Source organism: Puma concolor, chromosome A3, assembly GCF_028749965.1.
Source record: "Puma concolor isolate L17-30 chromosome A3, mPumCon1.1.hap2, whole genome shotgun sequence".
In the NCBI taxonomy this organism is placed as follows: domain Eukaryota; kingdom Metazoa; phylum Chordata; class Mammalia; order Carnivora; family Felidae; genus Puma; species Puma concolor.
The window spans coordinates 119,766,980-119,792,166 of NC_141669.1; the positions used below are offsets into that span (position 1 = coordinate 119,766,980).

General features: G+C 55.3%; 1 protein-coding gene across 1 annotated transcript in view; it reads right to left on the minus strand.

Moving 5' to 3' along the window:
- TGM2 (transglutaminase 2) overlaps positions 1 to 24,717 on the minus strand; it is a 31,922-nt gene extending 7,205 nt beyond the window's left edge. Inside the window, exons 1-9 of the mRNA XM_086702170.1 lie at positions 24,560 to 24,717; positions 20,895 to 21,074; positions 16,051 to 16,293; positions 12,459 to 12,577; positions 9,838 to 9,966; positions 8,597 to 8,774; positions 4,611 to 4,746; positions 3,811 to 3,914; positions 2,013 to 2,255 (exon numbers count right to left, since the gene is read on the minus strand). Of these exons, the coding sequence (XP_086558296.1) occupies positions 2,013 to 2,255; positions 3,811 to 3,914; positions 4,611 to 4,746; positions 8,597 to 8,774; positions 9,838 to 9,966; positions 12,459 to 12,577; positions 16,051 to 16,293; positions 20,895 to 21,074; positions 24,560 to 24,569 (1,342 nt within the window). The 5' untranslated portion in view covers positions 24,570 to 24,717. The remainder of the gene's footprint in view (positions 1 to 2,012; positions 2,256 to 3,810; positions 3,915 to 4,610; positions 4,747 to 8,596; positions 8,775 to 9,837; positions 9,967 to 12,458; positions 12,578 to 16,050; positions 16,294 to 20,894; positions 21,075 to 24,559) is intronic.
- Between the last annotated feature and the right edge of the window lie 470 nt (positions 24,718 to 25,187).

Sequence of the window (25,187 nt, forward strand, 5' to 3'; positions counted from 1 at the left end):
GCTGAAATAGGGACCAAGGATAAGGAGGCTGGCACAGGGCAGGCCGACGTTCAGGGTCCCGGGGACTCAGGGCAGCCACAAGGAGCCCCTTGTCTACATTTCTGCGCCAGGAGGATGAAAGAGTATTTTATTTACTTCCCACAAGTAAACTCCTATACATCCCTCAAGACCCAGCCCCAAATCCTTATCCCCACCCCCCACCTCCTCCTCCAGGAAGCCTTCTCCGACCGCTCTTTCCGCAGGGTGAATGAATCACAACGCCTTCTGGAGTCTCACGGGTACCTATTGCCTATCATGCTTTTTAAAAAAAAAAAAATTTTTTTTTTAACGTTTCTTCATCTTTGAGAGACAGAGCGTGAGCAGGGAAGGGGCAGAGAGAGGGAGACACAGAATCCGAAGCAGGCTCCAGGCTCTGAGCTGTCAGCACAGAGCCCGACGCGGGGCTTGAACTCACAAACCGTGAGATCATGACCCGAGCCAGAGTCAGGCGCTCAACCGATGGAGCCACCCAGGCGCCCCTATCATGCTTTTTATTTAACCAAGTTGCTTTCTCTTTATGTACTTGCCCTCTTGAGCTGCTCAAAGACTAAGAGTGTATTTTACTTATCTTTTTGCCGTACCCAAAGCCTATGACAGTGCTCGGTGGGTACTAAACAGTAATACAATGCAAACTTTCTCCCCTCCAAGTGTTGGCACAGGGATTACTTCTGCCTGAGATCTTTTCCCTCCCTTTCCCTACCTGCGGAGCTCCCCTTTTTGGTGCGCTATTTACTCCCCCCTCCCCCCGCCCCGTTCCTTTTAGATTTGTCCCCAGTGTCGCTGGGTGCGTATCTATGTCTCCCACCCAACCATCAGCTCTAGACCTTTCAGAGACCACGGAAAGCACCTTTTCCTTCTGTTTTGTCCCTTCCGGCTAAGGCATGGCCATTTATCACCCACACCCCCCAGCCAGCGCTGGGAAGTCCGTGGGAGTCAGATGGAGGCAGGGGCAATGGTGTCTGTGACCTCTGTGAATACACCCTGTGCTTGGCACACAGTAGATGCTTAGAGAACATCTACTGTGTTGAACTGGCTGTTGGATGTGCTCAAAAGCAATTTTCAACATAAGCTGTGTTCTTTTTTTGCCGCTACTGATTTAACATGAGATGCAGAAAGCAGTTTCATCTTTGTCTCTGACGGAAGCTAAGTTTCTCTCGCTCCATTTCTCTCTCCTTACCCACCTATCGTCACACTCACCTCCCCAGCCGTGTGTGAAATACTGCATGAATAAACACTACAGAGCTCCTGGCATCTCTCTTCCTTGGCCCTCTGGACTTTCGAGCCTCTCTAGGCCAGATATGTTGCAATTACAAAAAAAAAGTGGGATTTGCCCATTTTCAGTTGTAGATGCCACTACGATAAATACTGTTAATGAACAGCACAGACGTCATTAATTTTGCTGTTCAGATGCATGCCTCTCCTACATAACTGTCATCCCTTCAGATTTATTTGAGTCAAACCAGCCAAAAAAGCCAGGCTTCAAAAACCAAATGGAATCCTATTATGGAATACAGAATTCTTTTCCTAAATGAATAATCGTCTACCACTGTCTCCCAGGGTGCTTTTTTCTTTTTAAAGTTTTTTTTTTAATTTTTATTGATTTTTGAGAGAGAGGGGGTAGGAGGGGAGGGGCAGAGACAGAGGGGGACAGAGGATCCGAAGGGGGCTCTGCGCTGAGAGCAGTGAGCTTGACGCGGGGCTCAAACCCGTGAACCACAAGATCGCGACCTGAGCCGAAGTCGGAGGCTCAACCGACTCAGCCACCCAGGCGCCCCTCCCCGGTGTGCTTTTTTTTTTTTTTTTTAAGAAAATAAAATGGAGAGTAACCCACAGGTCATTATCGTACACAGGCTGCCAAAGAAAGCGCAGGTGCACGCACGTGTGCGCGTGCCCACGCAAGCCCGCTGGCTTTGGTGAAATGAGCTGCTTGTGTGCAAGGCGGTGCTGAAGGCTCCGAGGAGCGGGGCACCTACCCTCCGGGTACTTGTAGGTGTGGGTGATGTCCTGCCGCTCGTCATGGCCCACGCTCTTAGTGCTGATCTTCAGCCCCACGACCAGGGAGTGGTTGATGGACTTGTGCATGGACCCATCGTCCTGCCGGATCCAGTCCACCACGTCGGCATTGACCTCAGCAAAGACAAAAGGCGCGTCGTACTTGGTGCTCAGGTCGCCCTCCTTGATGGCACGGACCGGAACGGGCCCACAGCAGTATGTCCCTGTTTGGGGGGAGGAGGGGAGACGGTGGGCTGAGTGGGGGGAGGGGAGGCGGGGGGGAGTGGCACCCTCTCAAACCTCCCCCATTTCAACCACATGTAGCAAAGAATCCCAACACCATCCAGCCCTTTGACTCAGGGACTCCATTTCTGGGAAGGCGGCAGAGACTAAGAATGAAGAGTGGAGACTCCGGAGCCGGACCGGCCTCTGGGGTTCAAATCTCAGCTGGTCTCTTGTTAGCTGTGTGACCTTGGGCAAGTTACTTCCCTTCCCTAAGCCTGTTTTATGTGCGGATATTTGTACCCAGCTAATGAGGATTTGCATATGCTAAATGCCATGTAAGGGTCTGATAAATAAAATAGAAGCGTGTCGCCAGGCATCCCGAGGCGATGAGGGAGCCACAGGGCAGAAGGCAGTGTGTCTGTCTTGCTTCCTGCCCGCGCAGAGACCTGTAGCCAGGGACCAACAACATTCTCGGGGAGGGCACGTTGACCGAATGAACAGGAGAGCCGGGTGTTTATCTCCGTGGGGTTTACAACTGCTTCTGACCGCTCAACACAGTTCAAGGTTGAGGGCTAGAGGCTGGGTAGCTACACTACAGTATATCCACTCGATGGAACGCAGCAATATTAATTTAAATCTAAAATCACCCAAAACTCTCTGATCGAGAAAGGCCGGCGATATACGGAGAAGTGATGGAACCAAGACAAAAGGCCATGTGCAGCCCGAGATCTTAATGCAGGGACCAAAGGACCCCCAAAGCGCTGCAAACAGAATTCAGAGGCCCGTGAACTTGGATGGGAAAAAATCACATCTTTATCTTCACTGAATTCTGATGACACTTCCTTCGATTGTGAAAGCAGACAAACCATCGTCTTAGATGCACTTATGACTTGTCAGCCATAAGGACCACAGATATTTCTATATCGCTTTATAGTTGTCATAGATAACTGGAAATATCACTTCTATGCATCTCTATGAGTACATAATGGAACTTACTATCTCCACCCCTAGATCTTGTTATGTAAGGCATATATTATTATATCATAAATTTATTTTTAAAAAACGTTGATAACTCTGTCTCGGTGTAATTGCTTTTCTTTGTTACCCTGGGTAATATATTCTATGCATTTAAAAATATGCTTCTGAGAAAGGATCCATTTGGTTTCACCCGATTTTGCTGTGGCGTTCTGTCTCTCTCTCCCTCTTTCTTTCCCTGTCTCTGTCTCTGTCTCTCTCTCACACACACACATACACACGAGTATGTAATAGGAAATTACTAGAAGCTGTGTGTGAACGTGAATGATACTTCCTCTGCGGGGGAAGAGGACAGAGATGCGATTTGATTTTTTTTCCTTTGTGCTTTTTCATAATCTCTGTTTGCCACAACGCGTGTGAATTACATACACGGTCAACGGAGGGCTCCCACCCTCGTGCGGGCTAGTCAGGGGTCTCTGGAATCAGCCACACTGGGGTTAGAACCGGCCAAGTGACTGTGGGGGAGTCCTCTCCAAGACTCAGTTTCCCCGCCTGGGGAAGAGGGCCACACCCACCCACCTTCGCTCTTCTCCTGGGGTGTGGGGTCGAGGGCCTGCCACCCCTCGTAGCCCGGCTGCAGGTCTGGCCTGCTCATCCATGACTCCACCCAGCAGTGGAAGTTCCTGTTGGGGAAACGAGGCGAACGTTGGCCAGGACTCAAACTCAAGACTTTCACTGTCACCTCCCACGGGCAGTCCACACTTGCCTGTCCCAAGCTGAACCCAGGGTGTCCCCGACACCCTTCTTTGCTTTTCCTCCCCTGGGCCCTAGCCAGGCGCTCGCTGCTACCCCGGAGTCACTGTCATCGCCCCCTCCCACAATCCTCCGCTTTCGGTGGCTCCTCTAGTCCAGCCGATGGGACCTCCTCACTTCTCTGCTGTCCCTTCTTTTCCAGCCCAAGGGCTCTGCCCCGGTTCAGGCCTCATCCCTGTGCACCTGGAACACACCCCAGCCTCCTTCTGTCAGCTTCTCCGGTGTCATCTGTGTCCCTCTCCAAGTATGAAGACTTTGGTGACAACCTGTTGCACCTGTTGCCTTGGGAGGCAAGCCCAGACCCCCTAACCTGGCATTCCAGACTCCTGAAAATCCAATCCCCTGACACCTTTTCATGCACTTCATGACTTTCCCTCCTCTTGGCCTTTGCTCCCGCTGGGGCCCTACCTGGAGAGCCCTCCCCAAGTCCTGTTCCCCCTTGTCCAAATACTGTTCAACTTTGAAACCCAATTCAAATGTGACCTCCTCCGAGAAGTCTTCCCGGCTTTCCATTCCGCGGGACCCTCCCCAGTGGGCTCTACCCCTGACCCTGGGCCCCAGCTCACCAGATCATCTCGCTCTTGTCACCCTGGATCTCCCCAAACTCGTTGCGGAAGTACTCGATGAGCAGGTTGCTGTTCTGGTCGTGGGCCGAGTTATAGTTGGTCACCACTCGGGTGGGGATGCCGAGGCACCGCAGCACTAGGGTGGGAGGAGGACGTGATGGAGAGAGGGATTAGGCTCTGGAGACATCTGCCCTGCTTTGGGCCTCCACATGCCCATCTGTATCCCAGGCAGCATTGCACCCATTGTCTAGGTAGTGAGAGCAGGCGTCATCCCCTCAGCTGGATGGTGGTGCCCACTTCGCCGGTCACCCCATGTCCGCTCTGACTCTTCACATCACAGCTAACAGAAGAAGACCCCAAAATGCAAGTCTGACATCAACACTCCCCTGCTAAGCCTTCGGTATCTCCCTATGGCCGCTGAGGTCAAGGCCAGACTTCGGGCTGTGGCCTTTGGCCGTACAAGGTTTGGCCCCTGACCGCCTCCTGCACACTTCCCTCCAGTCACACTTGCTGTCCCTCCGGCACTCTCTACACTCCCGCCAGCCACAGGGCATTGGCATTTGCTGTTCCCTCAGCCGGGAAGGCCACCCGCCAGGTTTAGATTGTTTCATTTGCATTCGTAGCAAGACTGGGGATTTATCATCATTCTCAATGTAAGGACACGGGAGGGATTATGTAACTAGTCCTCTGAGGGCAGCGAGGGATCTGTCTTCCTTTAGGTGCCCAGACCCAGGACAGGCCTGGCACAGACAATTTTGTCAAGTGGATGAAGTGGAGAGAGGAGAGGAGGAAGGGGGTAAGGGAAGGAGCAAAGGAACCGTGGAAATTCAGGGCAGGGAGCAAATAGTGAAGCAGGCAGAGGAGGGAACAAGGGTCGGGGTGGGGTGGGGGTGGGGAGCAGGGAGAGGCTTCCATTCAAGCCCCGGCTGCTGTGGGCTGCGTGAGCCGAGGCCAGTCCCCCCACCTCTCCGGGCCTTGTGTCCTCCTCTACGACACGGGGTTGGGGTATGCACACAGGGCCGGCAGTCGCGTTGGGACACCATCGGGGAAGAAGAGGGCCCTGTGCTCACGCCCAGGCACGGTTTACAGAGGTCGTAGTGGCGGGGGAGGGGCCAGGTTGCGGTGACAGGACAGCCGCTGGCCAGGAGGGAAGCCGGGGGCACGATTCGTGCCTGAGCGGTGGGGTGCTCCTGACACACGGCATTTTGGGTGTCTTCTCACTCTCTCATTTTTTCCCGTGTTTTTTATGTGTTTTGTGAAAGTAACATATTCTCGGGGTGGGATAAAGAAAGTAAATATCTCTTTTAAAAAGTGAGGAAAGCCTTACTAAATGTAACCTGGGGGACTTTTGTCTTTTAGTCTTGATTGAGACCGAGTCTCTGAGATAGAGGGTGGGGGTGAGGGGGCAGGATGTGTGACCTTAGCTCTGTCGCCCTTGGCCCTCCATCAAGCCGGACAAGAGCTTCTGGGACGGCCCTGGACGCCGGCCAGGAGACACGAGGGCCCCTGGGAGGGGACAGAGGAAGGACAGTGCTCATCCTCTGCCTCCAGCCTGGTTGCTTGTCCTGGGACCTGGGCAGTAGGCTCTTTGCTGCCCTTTGGCAGAGGCTGGTGTCCCAACCCCGGACCTTGCCCCGTCACCACATCACAGGCCTCAGAATATAGACCAGACGTGGGGGGAGGCCTGTCCCTGAGGAGCACGGCGCCACCGGTGTCCAAAAGATAGTGTCCCAAGAGGTCTCACCATCAGTCTCAGGCCGCGAGGCTGCCCCAGAACCGAGGACCCCTGGTTTCAAGCCTGGCTGTGCTGCTCACCAGCTGTGTGACCTTGGGCAGCCACTTCCGGTCTCCGGGACTCCATTTCCTCCTCTACGGGGAGCTAATAAATAGCAGCTTTGGGGGAACGCTGTGGTGATTCAGAGAGACGGTGGGTGTGGGCAGTATCGTCTGCCCCGGTGCCCAGGGCGTAAGAGCACAGTGGTGCCCGTCCCTGCAAACGCCCAGCCAGTCACTGTTGGCTGACTCGTGGACATTCCAGAAATGCTCCAGGATCCAGCTGAGGAATCCCACCTTCCTCCACAAACCCGAGCCTGACCTGAACCAGTGACATCTGCCCGGGTCCTAAGAGCTCTCTGTGAATTTGGTCAGTCACCATTGTGTCCCTTTTCTAGGTGAGGAAACAGGCTTGGAGACACCAGCTGTCTTGCCCAAGTCCTCCCAGGACCCCTCCAGGGGCCGGAGGCAGAGCTGGGATTCCAAACAGGCAGCCCGACCCCAGGGGAGTCCCTGGGCCTCGTCCACCCCCCACCCGCCTGCAGCTCCCGGCAGAGGCCCCAGGGCCTGTGCACAAACGTAAGCCACAACCGGCTTTCCCCGGTTCTGTCACAGGCCAGGCCTGGGAGAAGGCTGCAGGGACCCAGACTCAGCCCTCGCCTTGGGGAGAGAGGGGTCGAGCGCAAGATCCACAGCTAAGCCCTCCGGAGGTCACAGCCCAGGGGAGGGAGGTGTCTGCAAGGTGAGCTTGGGGGACCCAGGACATGGCTGGTGATGTGTCTCCAGAAAACCCGTGGGCCCCTCAGAGGAAGGGGTCTGGGATTGCACAAGAAAAGGGAACGCATAGGTCCCAGGAGCTGGCAGTCACGGGTGGTGTGGCCGTGGAGAAGGGGGAGCAGGGACAGCCCAGCTGGGAGCCCGGGCCACACGGCCTCCAGACCGCTGGTGTGGAGGACAGCGCTGGGGCTCCCGCAGGCCCTTCTCTGGGCCTGGGGCCTGGTCCCGGAGTCAGAGAAGCTGGGAACCAGGACCCGCCTCTTAGATTTCCTGAGCCTAAGAAATGACAGCTACAGTAATTGTAGTGAGAACAATACAGCAGGAGATAAATAATTACTGTTATGCATCCGAAATCATTTCACGCGCTTTGCACATGTTAACTCTTTCAATCCTCGCAGTGGCCCCAGGCTAAAGGCGCTGTTGTTACGTCCCGTGTGGCAGAGCTGAGGCTCAGAGAAGGTCGTGATTGTCCGGGGACACAGCGGGTAGGGCGGAGCTGGGATCTGAATTCAGGCCATGGATCCAGCGTCTGTGTTTCTAACTGGTTCAGGCCACTCATCCACTGCCATACGGACCATCATCAACCCAGAACCACCTTCAGCATTTTCTGGGCTCGAATTTTTTTTTTTTAATTTTTTTTTTTTTTTTCAACGTTTATTTATTTTTGGGACAGAGAGAGACAGAGCATGAACGGGGGAGGGGCAGAGAGAGAGGGAGACACAGAATCGGAAACAGGCTCCAGGCTCTGAGCCATCAGCCCAGAGCCCGACGCGGGGCTCGAACTCACGGACCGCGAGATCGCGACCTGGCTGAAGTCGGACGCTTAACCGACTGCGCCACCCAGGCGCCCCTGGGCTCGAATTTTTAAGATTACTTAAAGATTCATTTTACTTCTTGGGTTTACGTCGCTTTGTCTTTCCTCGTCTGCGTTTTACAAAGTGCCTTCCCTGTCTTGACATTGATATTGCTGTTATTGTCAAGCTACTAATAGCTAATATTTACTGAGAGCTGCCCTAGGCCGAATTCTCTGCTGAGCAGCTTTATATCAACCCCCCGTAGGAGATAGGTCCTTTTACCCCCATTTTACAGATGAGGACACTGAGGTTCAGAAAGAAGTCATTTGCTCAAGGTCACAGAGCAGGCGACTGTCACTGGGGATATTTAATTCGGGTGTGCTCCAAAGCCCGCATCGTCAACCCTGAGCCCACGCTGCCTCCCAAATGACATCCCTTGGTCCCAATGACCACCTGAGGGCTAGTTGTTGGACAAAGGACCGGAGAGGGGCAGCTGCTGACTCCAGGCCACACGGCACATGGGTGGTGTTGGAGGCAGAAGCAGGACCGGAACCGGGGGCTGCTGATTCCCACTGGAGAGCTCTCCCTGCCCCCCTCCCGGCGCCGGTTCCAGGCCCTCCGCCCATCCAGCGTGCAGCTCACCCGTGCAGGCCACAGCCGCGAAGACCCAGCACTGGCCGTACTTGACACGCTGGCAGCCGGAGCTCTTCCAGCGCCGCAGAATGTCCACACTGCCGATCCAGAACATGGGGCTGATGCCGTCCCCGTAGTTGTTGTCCCAGCGCCCCAGCAGCACGCCCTGGTCATCGTTGCAGTTGACCTACAACCAGCGGGGGCATCGGAGGGACTGAGCCTGGGAAGCAGGTGCTGTGAGTTCAGTGCGTGGGGAAAGGCAGGGAAGGGAGTTTAGGATGAGGGAACAGCCCATGCAAAGATACCAAGGTATGACAGGCCGGTATGTGGGAGACGGTTGGGGCCGGAGCCCCAGGTGGAAGAGAGAAAAGGGGGAGGGAGGAGGTGGAGAGGGGTCGAGGTTACGAAGGTGACGCTGGAGATGTGAACTTGTCCATGGGGCGGCAGGAGGGTGATAAGAGGTGATCTGAGTTTTACGAAGACCCTCTCTGGCCCCTGCCCGGATTGTGTCATTCCTCCCAAACTCCGTTGCCTTGGGAATAACATCCAGCTTCCCGACCGGGGTCCATGAGGTCTGCGTGGTCTAATCCCTGCCCACGTCGGGCACCCCGCACCCCCTTGCTCACTCCACTCCGGCAGCACCAGCCTCCTTTTTGCTCCTCGAACCTGCCGAAGTTTTTCCCTCCTCAGGGCCTTGGCACAAACTGCCCCCTGCCTGGGATGTTCGTCTCCGAGTTCCTATATCAGCTGAAGGATCACCACTTAGGGAGGCCCCCACAGCTCCTCCCCGAAGTTGGACTCCGCAGTTAGACCCCCTCACACCCTCTGGCTTCCTTCAGTACGTGCGTTATCGCCTACGATTGTGCCCTCGTTCACTTGACATTTCTGTTAATGTCTCTGTTAATGACATTTCTGTCTCCTCCCACCCACCCACTAGAACATAAGCTCCATGAACTTAGAGACCATACATGGCTTATACCCGGCTGTTTCCCCAGTGCCTAGGACACAGGTGGCACTTGGTAACTATTTGCCGAATGAGTGAATGAATGAATGAATGAATGAGTGAGTTAGGGACCACACGACATTACCCTTTTTGGTGTAAATCCTGCCTTTCCAAATACACGCACTCTTAGCTGAGAGTCCCCCTACCGAGCCCAGTGTGGAGCACAGCCTCCATATCACAGGAAGGGAGGAGTCCGCTGGGGCCCGTCGTGGGCCTCGACCCCGGGGCGGGCCAGCCACTCACTCACCATGCCGCTCACCACCCGGCCCACGTAGACGGGACTGCTGCGGCGGGAGCAGTCGCGGCCGGCATCCCTCAGGAACTTGGGGTTCATGTCCAGGAGCGTCAAGCAAATGTCCAGGATCCCGTCTTCAAACTGTGTTGTAGGAAACAAGAGGAGGATGAGGGAAATGAGAAGTCACCTCCTCCGGGAAGCCTGCCTTGAAGCTCTGCAGCTCTACGTCCTCTCTGGTCCACCTCTCGCACTAGGGAGGTCCAGGCTGGGTCTGCCACATCTCTGCGATGCCGGCTTTGTCTGGCCCGGGACGGGGTGGGGTGGGACAGTGACAAAGTGTGAGAAAGAGGAAGGGGATGTGCCTGCGTTCAGAGCCTGGCTAGGGGGGTCCTGGGGATTTGGAGTAGAAACTACAGTGTCCCTGGAGCGTCCCTCTCCTCAGAGTCACCTCAGGCCCTGCCACCGCCCCTTTCCCATCTCTGCTCTGCCAAATATCCCACTTCCCCTAAGGCCTGACTCACCCTGCAGAGCTGATGAGATTCCTCTCCTGCCCCCACCCCACCCCCACACACTGCTCTGATTGGAACTGAGGTCAATTGTATATATAAATCTAGTCTTATGACGCCCGTTTCCACTGCACCCAGGATAAAATTTAGACTTTCCCTGTGAGCTGCAAGGCCCTTCACAATCCGGGCCACACCCCATCTCTGACCTCTTATCACCACTCTCACCCACACTCATGGCCCCAGGGCCTTTGCACTTACTATTTTTCCTTTGCTTGGAATGTTCTTCCTGCTACTCTCTGTATGGCTCACACCTTCTCATCCTCATTGTCATTATGAAAAGTAGGATCCTCCCTCCTTGTCTCATTACACCGCACCACCTAGTCTGACAAGTCCAAAGGCAACCTGGCCCCTCCTCCCCATCTCTGTGGTCTTGCCCCAAAGCAGACTTTATCTCAGGCCTCCCTCCATGCTGCAGAACAGCTTCCCCATGGCTCTGAGCCCTTTTGTGGCTCCCTAGTGCCATCAGCCTGACATTCACAACCCGGACACTGCTGACTTTTCTCTCTTCATCTCTTGGGGCTCCTTCGCACATACAGTGCTCCCCAAGGCTACAAAATTCTTCTTAAGCATGACTCTTCTGAGCTTTTGCTCAGGCACTTCCCCTTGCTTAGTAGACCGCATTTCCGCCTCCTCCAAAGCCCAGCTCAGACCTTGCCCTATTTCAGGAATCTCCCTGATCCCCACAGACAATTTATTCACTTCCTTTCTCTAGGTCTTATCATCCCGGATTGTGATGGCTTCCCGAAGATCCACAAGGGCTGTGTCCAGTGGCTCAACACAAGCCTGGACCCAAAACAGGAACTCAGGGGATTAAAGGAAGGACTTGGCTTTGTTCTGTTGGTCAGGGTAAAATACAGAGCCCTGGGAAAGAAAAGCCAATTTACTTCTTGATGCATGTTATGTATCCCGGTCATACCACCATTTCATGTACATCTCACAGCAGGCTACAGGTTCCTGGGCAGATATGCTTACAACCATTATCCCCAATATTCAGATGGGGAAACTGAGGTCAGAGCTCCAGAGCACACAGAGAAGACTTCTCTGTGGCCCCAGGGCAGGACTCTGGAGGCCCGAATATGGAAACCCCACCCCAGGGGCTGTTGGAAAAAGTCTAAAGGTGAATCCCATGTCAGAAGGTCAACAGCCCCTAACACACCAGGAGGTTGAAGGGCCAGGAGTGGGAGGACTCTTGCTTCATGAGTTTTCTCAGCAATGTCTCAAGAACTTTCATGGGAGGCTGGATGGCAGAGGAAATAAGATGACTAGTTTGAACCACCAGCCTAGGATGACCTGCTGGAAGGTGAGGAACCACATGGAACAGGGATGAGCCATCTAGCTGAGGTCAGCCCAGCCCAGCCTAGATAGCTAGGCTCTGGTTGACCCATGAATTTGTAAGAAATAATAAATGGTTGTTGTTAAGTTGTAAACGTGTTGTTAAGTGTGTACATTTCAGGCTTGTTTGTTATTCAGCAGCAGCTGACTGATACAACCAGTGGTTCGCAAAGTATGACCACTGGTCAGCAGCATCAGCATCATCTGCGATCTAGTTGGAAATTCGAATTCTCAGCCCGCACCCAGCCCTACTGAATCAGAAACTAAAGGTGGGGACTCAGTGATCTGTGCTTTAACACATTTTTCTGGTGATTTCTAATGTACGCTCAAGTTTGAAAACCACTGATCGAGATGATGGTTTAAAGCCTCCTCTCGGGACTTACTTAGCACATAGTGAGCATTTTTATTACTTAGTTATATGGCCTTAAATGTTCCCTTTCTCCCTCCTGGAGCACCGACCGGCCCCACAATTCCCAAAGGCTCTCCTGATTCTTTCCCCACCTTGAATCTGGGGCTGCCATTCCCACGGTGGGTAGGGCAACCCTTTGCCGTATGATCTCGGGCTTGGCCTGGGCCCTCTCTGAGCCTCCAGCCATTTCGGGGCCCTTGAATCCCTGACAGCCTGCGGTCACATCCCCGAGACCAGCTCCCACCTCTGAAGCTTTCAGCGCCTCAGACCCAGGGCCCAGCACACAGTGGGCCTGTAGCGGTGGAAAAGGCAGCGTGCGGCCCTACCTGCCCAAAGTTCCAGGGTATGTTCTTGATGAACTTGGCCGAGCCCTGGTAGATGAAGCCATGCTGGGTGAGGATGTACTCTTGCCGCTCCTCATCCGAGTCCAGGTATACAGCATCCCCTGGGGATGGGAAAGAAGGGGCCTCAGCTCTGGGTCTGGCAGGGCACAGGGTCACCACAGATAGGGCAGCCAGGCGCCATAACATGGAATGCAGATCTGGGAGGTGTTTTGCAAGCTAAAGCCCTCAGCCGGTGTGAGCAGGAGCGTAATTCAAGGCAGAGAGAAAGCCCACTAGGGTCACCGAGGCTCAGGGGAGTCGGGATCCTGTCCGCCTCGAGGGGGTCCGGGAGGGCCATCTGGAACAGGTGACCTCTGAATGCCGCCTTGATGAAGGACTAAGATTTAGATACTTGGAGCCTGGCGGGATGACATTCTAAGCAGAGGACCAGAGACAGCAAAGGTGCGGCTGCCAGGAAATGCCTGGAACTCAGTGGCCTGTGGCTGATGACCGCAGAAAGGAGGGCTGCGGCAGTCGGGGCCAGAGGGCAGGAGCCGTAAAGGTCAAGTTGGCCTTTACCTTCGCCACTTCACAGGTGAAGAAGCTGAGGCTGGGGAGAGGAAATCCAGGGCCACGTCATGACTTTGGTGGGCCCTGGGCATCTTTGCTTCTGTGGGCCCCTTCCTCCATAAAAAAAAAAAAATTTTAAATATACTTTATGACTGCATTTGTACAATGACAAATACATTAATATCACATGTCAAAACACATCCTCTGACCTAAACATTCATTTTTTTTTCTCATGATTTTAAAAGAAATTAAAATATTTTGGGGGCGCCTGGGTGGCTCAGTCGGTTAAGCATCCGACTTCAGCTCAGGTCACGATCTCACGGTCCGTGAGTTCGAGTCCCGCGTCGGGCTCTGTGCTGACCGCTCGGAGCCTGGAGCCTGTTTCGGATTCTGTGTCTTCCTCTCTCTCTCTGACCCTCCCCCGTTCATGCTCTGTCTCTCCCTGTCTCAAAAATAAATAAACGTTAAAAAAAAAAAAAAAAATATTTGTAAGGGTCCCTAAAAATATGGAGGCCCTGGCCCGGAATGCAGGGGCTCAGGCCCCTTGGGTCCCCGGGCACTGTCTGGCCCACCCGCAAACCCTCTCTTATTGCACGGAGGAAAGCAAATGTGAAAGTGGCCAAGTATTTTTTGCCTTGTATATCCTGCACTGTTGGCTCCCGGGACTGCAACAAAAATAGCCTTACAGTAAATGAACTAGGTAGTGGTAAGTCAGCAGATAGGTTGGGAGAACGAAAGAGAAAGAAAAACCCAGGGTGTTTCGTCACTGTGGGGAGAGTGTCAGTACATGTCAGCTCGGCCCCACCCTGGCTCAGCAGGCAGGGACCGTGCCCTCCTCGCAGCTCTGCTGGTCAAGGTGGGGATGAGAACCCCACCCCCGCCCCCCACCTCCCCAACCTTCCTCCCACCCCCCTCGGGGATAGGAGGCTCGGGTTCCAGAGGCAGGCCCCAGAGGGACAGCAATTTTCCTATCCCACCCACACCCACACCTCCACTGAGCCCAACTTCCTGCCTCAGCATCATCAGCTCCAACTGTCCCCTCCGGGCTCCCGCCCTGGGATGTGGGTCACTTTAGTCACTGTGCTGCTTGGCTGACAGCCACCCCAATCGGCGGGGCGGGGATGGGGCGGGGCTGGAGGAAAGGCCAAAGGAAGGGGACATCCCCAGAACTCCGCTCCCTGTTCCCTGAACTTTTTGAGACCCTGCAGTGTCGACGAGTGGGGGACACTGGCGTCTTCCTGCTCCACGGGCAGGGCTGGCAACTAGCCATAAGCTTTGCAGATTGGTGAGATCAAAACACATCTCCAGTGTGGTCCAGGGAAGCCACTTCTGTCCCAAGGCACCATGTCATGTGGCCCCAGGGCATGTGAGCAAGGATGAGCGATCTTCCCTGTGAGGACCTCCCTGGGACGACCTCATGTCCCTGGGTGGAGGGCCAGATCAATACACTGTCCTCACTGGCAAGATGTGGAACATTCTGAGCTCTTAAGAAGAAAAAGCAGATGGATGCACACTGATGGGGAAAAATCCTCAGGATGTACGGTAGAGGGGAAAAATGGAATAAGTTATAGGTTGATGTATACTGTGGGATCCTTTTATGTTTAAGAGAAACCCATTAATGCAGCAATGTCTCCAGGCACATGCACTCGAATCTAAGGAGAGGAGCCCCCCAAGACAGCTAATAATGGTGCTCCCCAAGGAGGAGAGTCAACACGGGGGCCGTTTCCCTGTAATGCTTAAAGCTTATATGAAGAGGATGTTCTCCTGTCTTACTGTTATACCTAAAAATAAAAGCCGGAGTCCCTGGGTGGCTCAGTAGGTTGAGCGCCTGACTTTTGATTTCAGTTCACGTCATGATCTCACGGTTCATGGGTTTGAGCCCCGCATTGGGGTCCGCGCTCACAGCGCGGAGCCTGCTTGGAATTCTCCGTCTCCCTTTCTCTCTGTCCCTCCCCTGCTCGCCCCCTCTCTCTCCAAGTAAATAAGCTTAAAAAAAAAAAAAAATGAAAGCCAAGATTTGTAAAAGAGAAAATAAAAAACCTTTCCCCTCAAATGTGTTATAAAATGTCCCAAAATGGTGAAGAAAAAGATAAAAGCAGTGATCCAATAAGAAACTGGTCGTCTGATGCTGGAGAGGCTGGAATGTGTGGCTGGACCCCAGCGTCGAGGAGGGACTCCCCATTCCCAGGCCTGCCCACAAGGCATCTCTCTCAGCCGTGTTGTGCAGGAGCAAGAAAGAAATGGATCTGACTGCCCTGTCGGTCAGATGGGGAAACTGAGGCCCGGGAAGGGATGTGGCAGCCCCCACCTCCCGCTTCCTCCTCGAGCCAGCCTCCTTTCTTCTGAGCTGTCCCCTGCAACTTGCTAGTTTTGTCCAGCATTGCCCACTTACTTACTTAGAGGACCCTTCAAAAGCCATTTGACCTCTCTGAGCCTGCTTCCTGTCTGGGAATCGAGGACACTAACAATCTCCCCCGTGGGATCATTGAGAGGAGGAATTGAGGGAGCGTACAAAGAGGCGCGTAGGTAACCGAATTGCTCCCGCCCGCCTCTCCTGGCTACCCTACCCCTCCACCTCCCTCAGGTTCCCCTCCCCAGGCCGGTCTGGGGAGATTTCAAGCAGAGCCCCACGAAACACCACCAGACGCGGAGCCATGGCCCTGGGCCTCCCCTGGGCACCGCATTCCCGAATGGGGCTCTGAACCCGAGACGCGTCTGTGCCCCGGCACAGTGCCGTGGGAACACATGAGCTCCGGCACAGGGTGAGATCCCTTGGTAGCTGTGTGGCCTTGGGCAAGTCATTTTGTGTCCGAGTGCCTGTCTCCTCCTCCATAAGTAGGGATAATAATAAGAGTACTCACATCGCAAGGTTTTGGCGAGGCCGGAGCTCGGCACGGCGCTGAGGGGGTTTCGCTCAACCTGCTTTGATGTGTCTTCTGCCCCACTGCCCCCACCCTCAGTGGCCCCCGTGGGTGGGTCCGGCCCTGCCCGTCTCCGCACCCTGCCGACGGATCGTATGGCTCACCTGGGCACCAGGGGTTGAAGAGCAGGATGAAGTGGCCCAGCACGAAGCTGGAGCCCTGGTAGCCGGTGGAGGCCTCCAGGCTGAGGCGGTACAGGCCGATGGGGGCGTTAGGCGGGGTGCTGAGCTGCAGCGAGAGGGCACTGTCCTGCTGGCCCACCACCTCGGCCGTCCAGGCACCTTCCTCCACGGCATCGGACAGTGGGAAGCGGGCCCGGGTGCCGGCCTCCTCGCTGGGGGCTGGGCCTGACAGAGGAGAAGCAGTGGCCGTGAGCCGGACGTGGGCAGGGAGGGACGGCGGCAGACCCGGCGGGGGGCCGGCACACGCCGGGGGTCCCACGGGCCTGGGTCGGAGGCCGAGGTGCGCTGCCGACCGTCGAGGGAACTTTGGCGAGAGGTTTCACCTCCCTGAGCCTGGGTTTCCTCGTCTGTAAAGCGAGGGTCAGACCCCGACCTCGCAGGGCGCTTTTGCGAGAGCATGCGACAGGTCTCGCGCCCACAGCAGGTTCCCAACCGGACAGATGTCTCCCGGGGGAGGGGACCGCTCAACCTGGGGCAGGGCCTCCGTCGCGCTGCCTGGGCTGGCGTGACTTTGCACGCCCTTTCTCTGGGCTCAGTTTGTCCCTCTGTAGCACCAATGGATGCTCCATTTCCTCCTAAATCCTTTACCTGAAAGGGTCCAGCTCTTCCTTTCAGAAGAAGAAGCCCAGACTTTGAGTAGGATAAGACCTTGGTCCTCTGATGCCCCACAGGAACCCGTCTGGGAGGCCCCTTGCTGGTAGGTGCTGGCCCATCCAGCCTCTAGGTGTCTGTCTCCCCAGGGCCCCCTCCGGCTTTTGGCCTCTGTATCTTCAAAGGCAGTTCCAAGGAGGTAGTTATAACCACCGCCCCCCACCTCCTGCTTTCCCTGAGACCTCTTGTACAGATGGGAAAACTGAGGCTCAGAGAGGAGGGGGTCTCCCGAGGATATCGTAGGGGTCTGGGGCAACGTCAGCATCTGAGCCCAGATCTCTAGGCTCTGGGCTGTCCTCCAGGGCGCCTCTCATTCCTGTGGTCTCTTGTGAGGGGTCTGGAAGCTTCAGCGAGATAGGGAGCCTGCTTTTCCTGGTGCGGGGAGGGCCCTGCCTGGGCAGGCAGGTTTGAGTCATGGGAGGGCGAGGAGGGGCTGGTCATCTTTTCTGGACTTGGGTGGCCGAGAGGAGAAACAGAACCTTCTCTGCCTGGTTGGGCGGCTGCCCGGGAAAGTTTATTTTTATCCTTTCATCTCCCTCCCTGTAGCTCTGCCCACCTGCTGCTAACAATATGGGGGCTTGTTCACTGAGGGGCTCCCTCCCAGCACCCTGCCTCCTCCTACCCACCCGACAGCCCCGGCCACACCCGAGCCCAAATATAACCATGAGCTAACAGGCATGACACAGGCCTCCGAGGCCCTGACTGGGTGCCGGGAGTCAGCTATAAGCCTGAGAAGTCAGGCAGCACAGGGCCCCAAGAGCCAGCCTGGGTCTGTCTGGTCCCCCTTCTCAGGTTCTGAGTGCTCCGTGAGCTGGGGCTAAGTCACCAGGCCTTTCTGATCTGCAATTTTCTCATCCAGGAAGAAAACAGGCTTGGACCACATGCCTGAGGAGGGTCGATCCTGTGTCTGAAACTGGCTCTGTGACCTCGGACAAGCTACTTAGCTTCTTTGGGCCTCAGTGTCCTCATCTGTAAAATGGGGTCAATTACAGTATACCTAGCTCCTCGTAAGGTCATTGTAAAGCCTAAAGCAGTTGAGGTACATCGCATGGTGCCTGGCACACAGTAAGTGCTCAATAAATGATAGCTCTGGTTTATTATTGTCACTATCACTTCCTGGCCCGGTTTGGAGGACCGGCAAAGGACTTCTCAGGAAGCGTTCAAAACAGTGACCAGTGCGGTAATTGTGCAGTAAATGTGAGCATTCCTCAGTGTTATTAAAAGTCAGAATCCCCAGGCCAAACAACAGATTTTGAGGACTGGGGCGGAATGTAGAAATTGTCTTGTTCAACTGAATCACTTTACAGATATGGAAACTGAGGCTGAGAGGGACAAAGGCGGGGAGACCAGTTTGTCTGGGACAGCCCCAGTTTATACCTGCGGCCCCAGCATAATTCTTAATGGTGTCCTTTCATTCTCAGAAATGTCCCTGTTTGGACATCCAGTGATCTGGTCACCATGGGAATAGCCTGGGCCAGGTCCCATAGCCACTGTCTCTATTGACATACCACCCTCAAGGACAGGTCAGGAAACATTTCCCTTTCTCCCCGTCCCGGGGCAGCCGTGCACACACACACACACACACACACACACTGCTTTCTTCCAAGGGTCCCCGAATGGGGGGGGTCAGGGAGAGAACAGGTTGTTCCCCACACCCCCCCCCCACCCCCGCCACCACTGCTCACATAAGCTGGCTTCGAAAAGTCATCGGCTTTGGTTTCACATCTTTGTGGGGCCAGAGATGCTTCAGGGAATCCCTGTGGGCCTAAATGACCTGGAGACCTGAGGAGTCCTGGGGACTATCCCAGACCATGACTGGGTGGAGTAGGGGGGTGGACGAGGGCAACCTTCCAGAGGAAAGCCCTCTATTAACCTCATAAAGGTTCTTTTCACTCCCTCAGGCTGGCCTCACTCCCACCCCACTCACCCTCCAAAGCTTGGTCCCCTCTTGGAAGGAAACAGCTTTATTCCCATGATAAAGTGTTTGTCTATTGCGGTCTGTGTCCCGTAACAGAGCCTGTCAGGTCTCCAACTGTCTGGGTGAAATACACAGCATCCGGGTATGTGTAGGATCAGGCCACATACTCCATTCACTGAGTGACCTTCGCCAGCTCTCTCCTCTCTCTGGGCCTCAGTTTCCCTTAGGAGGCAGGACAGGCTGATCACAAGCTAGAATGTTCCAGCACAAGAGCAAGGTGCTCAGGCCAGGCCCGGGGCTGGGTGCTGATCCAAACCAGGCCTTGAGGTGAAAGGCCTGGCTTCCTGGTATTGTCCCTCAGGCTTCCTCAGCCCATGGGAGGGTCTTGGTGGCCCAGACAGGGAAGCTGTGTGCATCCAGAGATAGAGTGCCCTCCGTGTCTGCTCGAGGGCTGAGGTGACCAGCACAGACCGGCTATGGTTTGAGATAAATTGGTAGAGACTGGAGAACAGAGATTAGCTGCTGGGATGGGAAGGTCAGCTGTATCCACCCCCTCCCCCAACCCTGAACTCGAGGCCTAATTACCTGGCACCAGGCCGCCTAGACAAATGGAGAAGAAGCAAGAAAGGAGATGCCTTGAAAGAAGAGAAAGAAGGTGGGAAGTCAGTGGTAGCCTCCTCTGGCAGTTTCTCTACTGTTCCATTTCACAGAAGAACAAACCGAGGCCCAGCAGGCCCTTATGGTGATTAGGTAGATATGTCTGCTGTCAGCTCACCAGTGAAAAGCCTCAATTCTGGGGGCAGGGTTTGAACCCTGCTTTGTCCTTAACTTACTGTGTGACCTGGGCAGGTAACTTGACCTGTCTGAGCCTCAGTATTTTCATCCGTAAAATGGGGTCTCAGTATGTTTCCCAGATGGGCAGATCGAGAACGAGCATGCATGCAGTAGGTTGCTGTGATTCTCATCATCCCAAGCCTGACCCTGACCTTGACTCTTCTCAGGGTATCCTACCCAGCACATAACTGTCATATACTACAACCTTCTACTTTACAGAGAGGGAAACTGAGTTAGAAAGATCAGAGGCTCCTGGATGCTCCTCAGTTCAGTTAGAAAGGGCCCCAAGGGGACTGGTTGTGTGTGTGTTGGGGGGGGGGGTGCTGCCCCTGGGTAGTAGGTGTATCTGTGCCAGAAGCAGAGAGGGAGGAAGGAAAGGCATAGGGAAGATATCCATGGCCGGTCTGCAAGCACCATGATAAGCCTTATCAAACGGCCACCCAGGTAAATATGGGCCGCAGCCTGTTTGCTGCTCTCTCTGCCCTCGGTGGTCTCAGAAAGAACTGGCCTTTCTCACCCTTGGGCAGAGTCCCAGCCAGGTGGCCCCTAGCTGACCTCAAGGGAGTGGTTCCCACCAGGAGCCAAATCCAGAGATTCGGCATTCGAGGCCACTTTCCCAGGAATGGCAAGCAAAGAAGATTGGGAACTGGGCATGTGGGGATGAGGTGGCTGGGGCCACCCGTCACTGGGCCCCCCAGAGCAAAAGCAGCAGCGGCTACTAACGTCTACAAGGCACCCCGCCACGTCTGGCCCTTCTCACCTAACACCTTCTACCAGGAGTGCTTTTCACAAGATAAAACTCAAGCCCAGAGAGGCTAAGCAACTTGTCCAAGGTCACACAGCGGGTAGGCAGTCCAGTCCGCACCAGAGCCCAGGTCTGCCACCCCCTGAGCCTGAGGCAGCCCTCCTGAGGCCTGGAGAAGGAACTATGGGAACACAAAATTGTCCCCTCAGGGAGATGGCAGCTGGGTTCTCTCTGCTACCCAGAGCCAACGTAAGCCTGATCCCAGAGGCCTTCAGGTTATGTGGATTGGGGGAAGTAGCTGTTGATAAGAGTTGGAAAGCTGTTTTGATTTGGGCAGGATCTTGATGACCTTTGTGGTAGGAAGCTGTTATCCAGGGCGATAATAGGTTTTCTGGAACCGGGTGTCCAACAAACTTGTTTACGAGGCTGGGTGGCCTGGGGCGTCCCCTTTCCACTTTCTGGGCCTCAGTTGCCTCATCTGTACAATGGGGCTAGTGGCCGCTAGGACCTTCTCGGGGGGGGGGGGGGTGGCAAAGAGGAACGGAGCCACCTGCCTCATCGTCAGGGGGCCAGGAGATCACAGAACAGAGCAGGTCGGGGCGACGGGGTGGTACTCACCGGTCGTGACACTGAAGGTGAGGCTGTCCACACTGGCTTTGTAGTTTCGGCCCTCGAAATGCAGAGTCAGCCGGAAGGCCTGGCCCCGCCGCACCACCAGCTTCTCCCAGCACAGGTCGGCTGTGTGGTGGTCACGGCCATTGGCCTCCAGCTCCAGGTCACATCTCTCCAGAACCAGTTCTGCGGAGACAGCAGGAGGGGCGTGAGCCTGAGCCGGGGTGGCCTCCCTCAGCCAGTTGTGCCCTCGGGGCTCCGTGAATGTGGGGATCCCCGGGAGCCAGGCCTCTCTGGATAATGGCTATCCGCCCTGCCCCCTCCCCAGCCCCCACCCCGCCCTGTCACCCTGGGGTCAGCCGGGGCCGAATCTCCCCGACGACTCTTCTCTTCCTCATAGTCACGACGCCGTGCTCACTGTCATAGTCACAATGTCGTGCTCACTGTGGCATGGTGGGAGAAGTCCTGGCCGCCTTCCAGCATCGTGACCTCAGGCAAGTCCACTTTCTGGACTCCCGTTCCTCACCTGTCACGGGACTGCTGTGAACCACTTAGTACAGTGCCTGGCACATAACAAATGCTCACTCAACAGGAGCTATTCGGTCAAGATTAAAGGGTTCTTTTGTTAAAAGTGAGGTGGGGCAGTATTGGGCGGAGGTTCGACTTTGCCTTTTAGGTTCGGCTTTCAATTTACAGGGCATACAGAGGACTGAGGACCATGTTAAACACAGAACCAGGATGCGATCGACAAAATTCACCCTCTGGGAGACAAAAGGCAGAGGAGTTGGTTGTCTCAACAACTAAACCGCAAGGTGGGGCGTCTGGGTGACTCAGTCCATTAAGCGTCCGACTCTGCATTTCAGCTCAGGTCACCGTCTCCCGGTTCCTGAGACCGAGCCCTGCGTCTGGCTCCACACTGAGAGCAAAGAGCCTGCCTGGGACTCTCTTTCTCCCTCTCCCTCTCTCTCTGTCCCTCCCTCGCTTGCAGGCACGTTCTGTTTCTCTCTCTCAAAATCAATAAATAAACTTAAAAAAAAAGACTGCAAGGAAAAAAAAGAAAAAAATTCATTGAAGGGAGAAACTATAGATTAAGAGAAACGGAAGACACATTTCGACCCATCGTGTTATGTGGGCCTCATCTGGATCCTGGTCTTTTAAAAACTATTCTAAAATGTTTATTACACTCATGAGACAATCACAGATTTGAATGCCCGTGGAATCGTGGCGATATTAAGGACTTTTGGTTAATTTATTCATGTCTTAAAGAGAGAGAGCCCTTATGTTTTACTGAAATATTGGCAGGTGAAATGGTGATGTCTGAGATTTGCTTCCAAATAACAGGGGCAGGGGTGGGGAGGTGAGGGGTACCGGGCGGCAGGAGCGGCCACAGGAGGCTGGGTGATGAGAACACAGGCATGTATTATATTCTTCTCTTTACTTTGATGTGTCTTCAATATTCTCCATGATAAAAAAAGGTTTGAAAATGACAGAGGGTTTGGAGACTTCCGGACCTACGCTTTTCAGTCCTGCAGTGCTGCTGTGTGATCCTGGACGGGTCTCTCTCCCTCTCTGTGCCTCCTCTGAAGTCTCAAAAGGCTGCTGAGAGGACGAGAAGAGGAAGCTGGGCCTAGCCCAGGGCAGAAGTGTGTTATGTGAAAGCTCTATTTGTAGTTTCAGAGGGAGCTAAAGGCCAAGGCAGGGGTACAGGTCATGGGTGGGGGTGGGGAGTCCGAGGGAAGCACACACCTCAGAAATCCTGGCAAGCTCAAAGTTAAGATTAAGAAGACCGCAGCGTGGGGAGAGTGGGCAAGGTGGACTCTCAGAGCCGTGGGGCCCTTGGAGAGTATGCGGTCCAGCTGAGACCCAGGGGCAGGGATCTGCCCAAAGTCACCCAGCAAGTGGGTCCTTCCACTGGGCCATTGACTCGGGTGTCCTGCTTCTGCCATGGAAGATCCCCAAGTGCCCGGTGACTGCTGAGAGAGGGCTTTGACACGGCTTTTCTCCCCCAAAACCTCACAACAAAGACTCCACCTATGCAGATACTATCACCACTGGGAGGAAATATTCCGAGGCAAGCTGCGGCATTGGGATTTGAACCCGGGCTGTGAATTCTGGAGCCTGCACTGGAAGCCCCTCGCTCCACAGCTCATGGTTTGCTCCCCATCTCCCCCACCCCTTCCTTCCCTTCCCTAACACTCCCGTGTTGTTCTGAGCCTGGGAAGAGACCCGAGGGAGCTGCCCCCTGGGGCTCACAGCAGGAGAGACCTCCCCCACCGCCAGGGAGGGCTTCTGGCTGGCCCGCTAGGGTGAGGAAACACTGTTTTTTGAAAACTTCTACTCCAGAGAGCTTAAGCAGGAAGAGACCACCATCGTCCCCCTGGAAGACCATAGAGAGATTGTCAGTTCCTGGGCTGGGACAGGTGGGGTGCTTTCTTGGGCTATTATCTAAAGAAGAATTTCCAGAAGTCATGCCCAGCTCCCAAGGTGCAGAAGCACCGAGCTCCAGGATCACAGGATTTCTGCACTGAGTAAAGGACCCCAGGTCTCCCAGGCCAGCGGGACCCCTGTAGGAGACGGCCACTGTGGTAATGGGGCAGGTAGGTCATCCACAGCTGGCACCTCCAGGGTCCCCCAGCCCCACTGAGCCTCCCTCGGGGCCAGGGATGGGAAACTGCATCCCAGATGCCACCTAGAGGACCCATCACAGCCAGCCCTGAGCTGGTTTTTGATCTCACGTGTTGGGGAGCCAGATCCCAGCTAGGGACAAGGGGAGCCCGAGGTCACACGGTAGGTCAGCTTCCCTCCTCCCGTCCCTGCTCCACATGCCCCATGTCCCTCTTCAGAGCCCCTCTCCCAGCGCCTCCTTCCCGGGCTGCAGTGTGGTGTGGAGGCCCTCTCCACATGGACTCGAGCCGAGAGTTAGCCGGGTCACAGGGTCCAGCCGCTTTAGTCCACGGACACCCTGCATTGCAGAAACCCCTCCCCTGGGACGGGAGTGCTGCCACCGCTGCGACCGTGTGTGTGTGTGTGTGTGTGTGTGTGTGTGTGGAGTGGGGGAGCAGGTAGGAAATTAATCGGACCCCGACTCCACTCCCCTTGGCCCTCACGGATGTACCGAGGGCGACCCATCCATGTTTTATGGGAGGGGAAACTGAGAATCGACAAGTGGCCAAAGACTGGGGTTGCAGAACTTGGGGGCCGGAGGGGACCTTAGAGAACATGTGTGCTCTCAGCCCAGAGGGTGCTAGAACCTCTTCTCTGGCCCCAGGGCCAAGGAGTCAGCCAGGCATGACTTGCACACCTCTAGGTACGACATGCAGGCCTCCTCCCCGCGGCTGGCAGGGACCAAACAAAGCTAAGTGTCCTGAGGCCAGGCCAGACCCCGCTGCACAGCTTCGGGCCGGCCGGCCCACGGCAGGGACCCAACCCCGCTAACTGACCTAGGACAAGTGACAGTGGCCCGTTAGTCCAGTGCTCTGCAGTTGACAACACGCCTGCATGTTCCACTGCTTTGTCTGATTCGGGGAGGCAGGGGTTAATGATTTTGCCCTGGGGATGGAAAGGCCCCAGCGGGGCCAGGCCGACCATGGCACAGGGGGGACCCCTGAGACAGGGAGGGGTGGCCAGGCGCCGGCCCGTGAGTTGGCGGCAGCGCTGACCCTGATACTCACCCTCGGCCATGGTCAGGTGGTGGCGGTGGCTCCTCTGACGGGTGGCAGGACCCTCCAAGTGCGACCACTGAAGGCGAGCACTGCCGAAGCTGAGAGGGACAGAGAACTTATAGCCCGCTTTGGGCGGGCAGGGGGCGGGGCCGCGCCAGAAGGCGGGGCCACGGCGGGGCCACCTTTGCCCATTCTGGGCCCTGCTCTCAGGCAGTTCGGGTGCACCGGGGGCAGGAGCCTGAGAGGAGAGGAGTGGCAGCTGGGCAAGGGCGCCCCCTGGGGGAGCGGACAGCACTCAAGGCTGCGATGGCAATGGACAGAGACACAGAATTAGATCAGGACACACAGAGACACCTGGACACATCATCAGACTCTGGGTGATAGAGGCACCTGGGCACAGAAGTACACACACACACACACACACACACACACACACACACACATCATCAGGTGTGGACACAAGCAGAGCGGGGCGCCCACAGACACACAAAACTGCAGAAACTCTGAGATACACCCCCACGCAGACGTGGGCTCGTGTGCAGACATGCACACGTCCCACAAAGATAGGCACACCCACACCACTTCCTGCGGCAAAACTGATAATCTGCCTCTCCCGTCCACCCCTCAGCCCATCTCA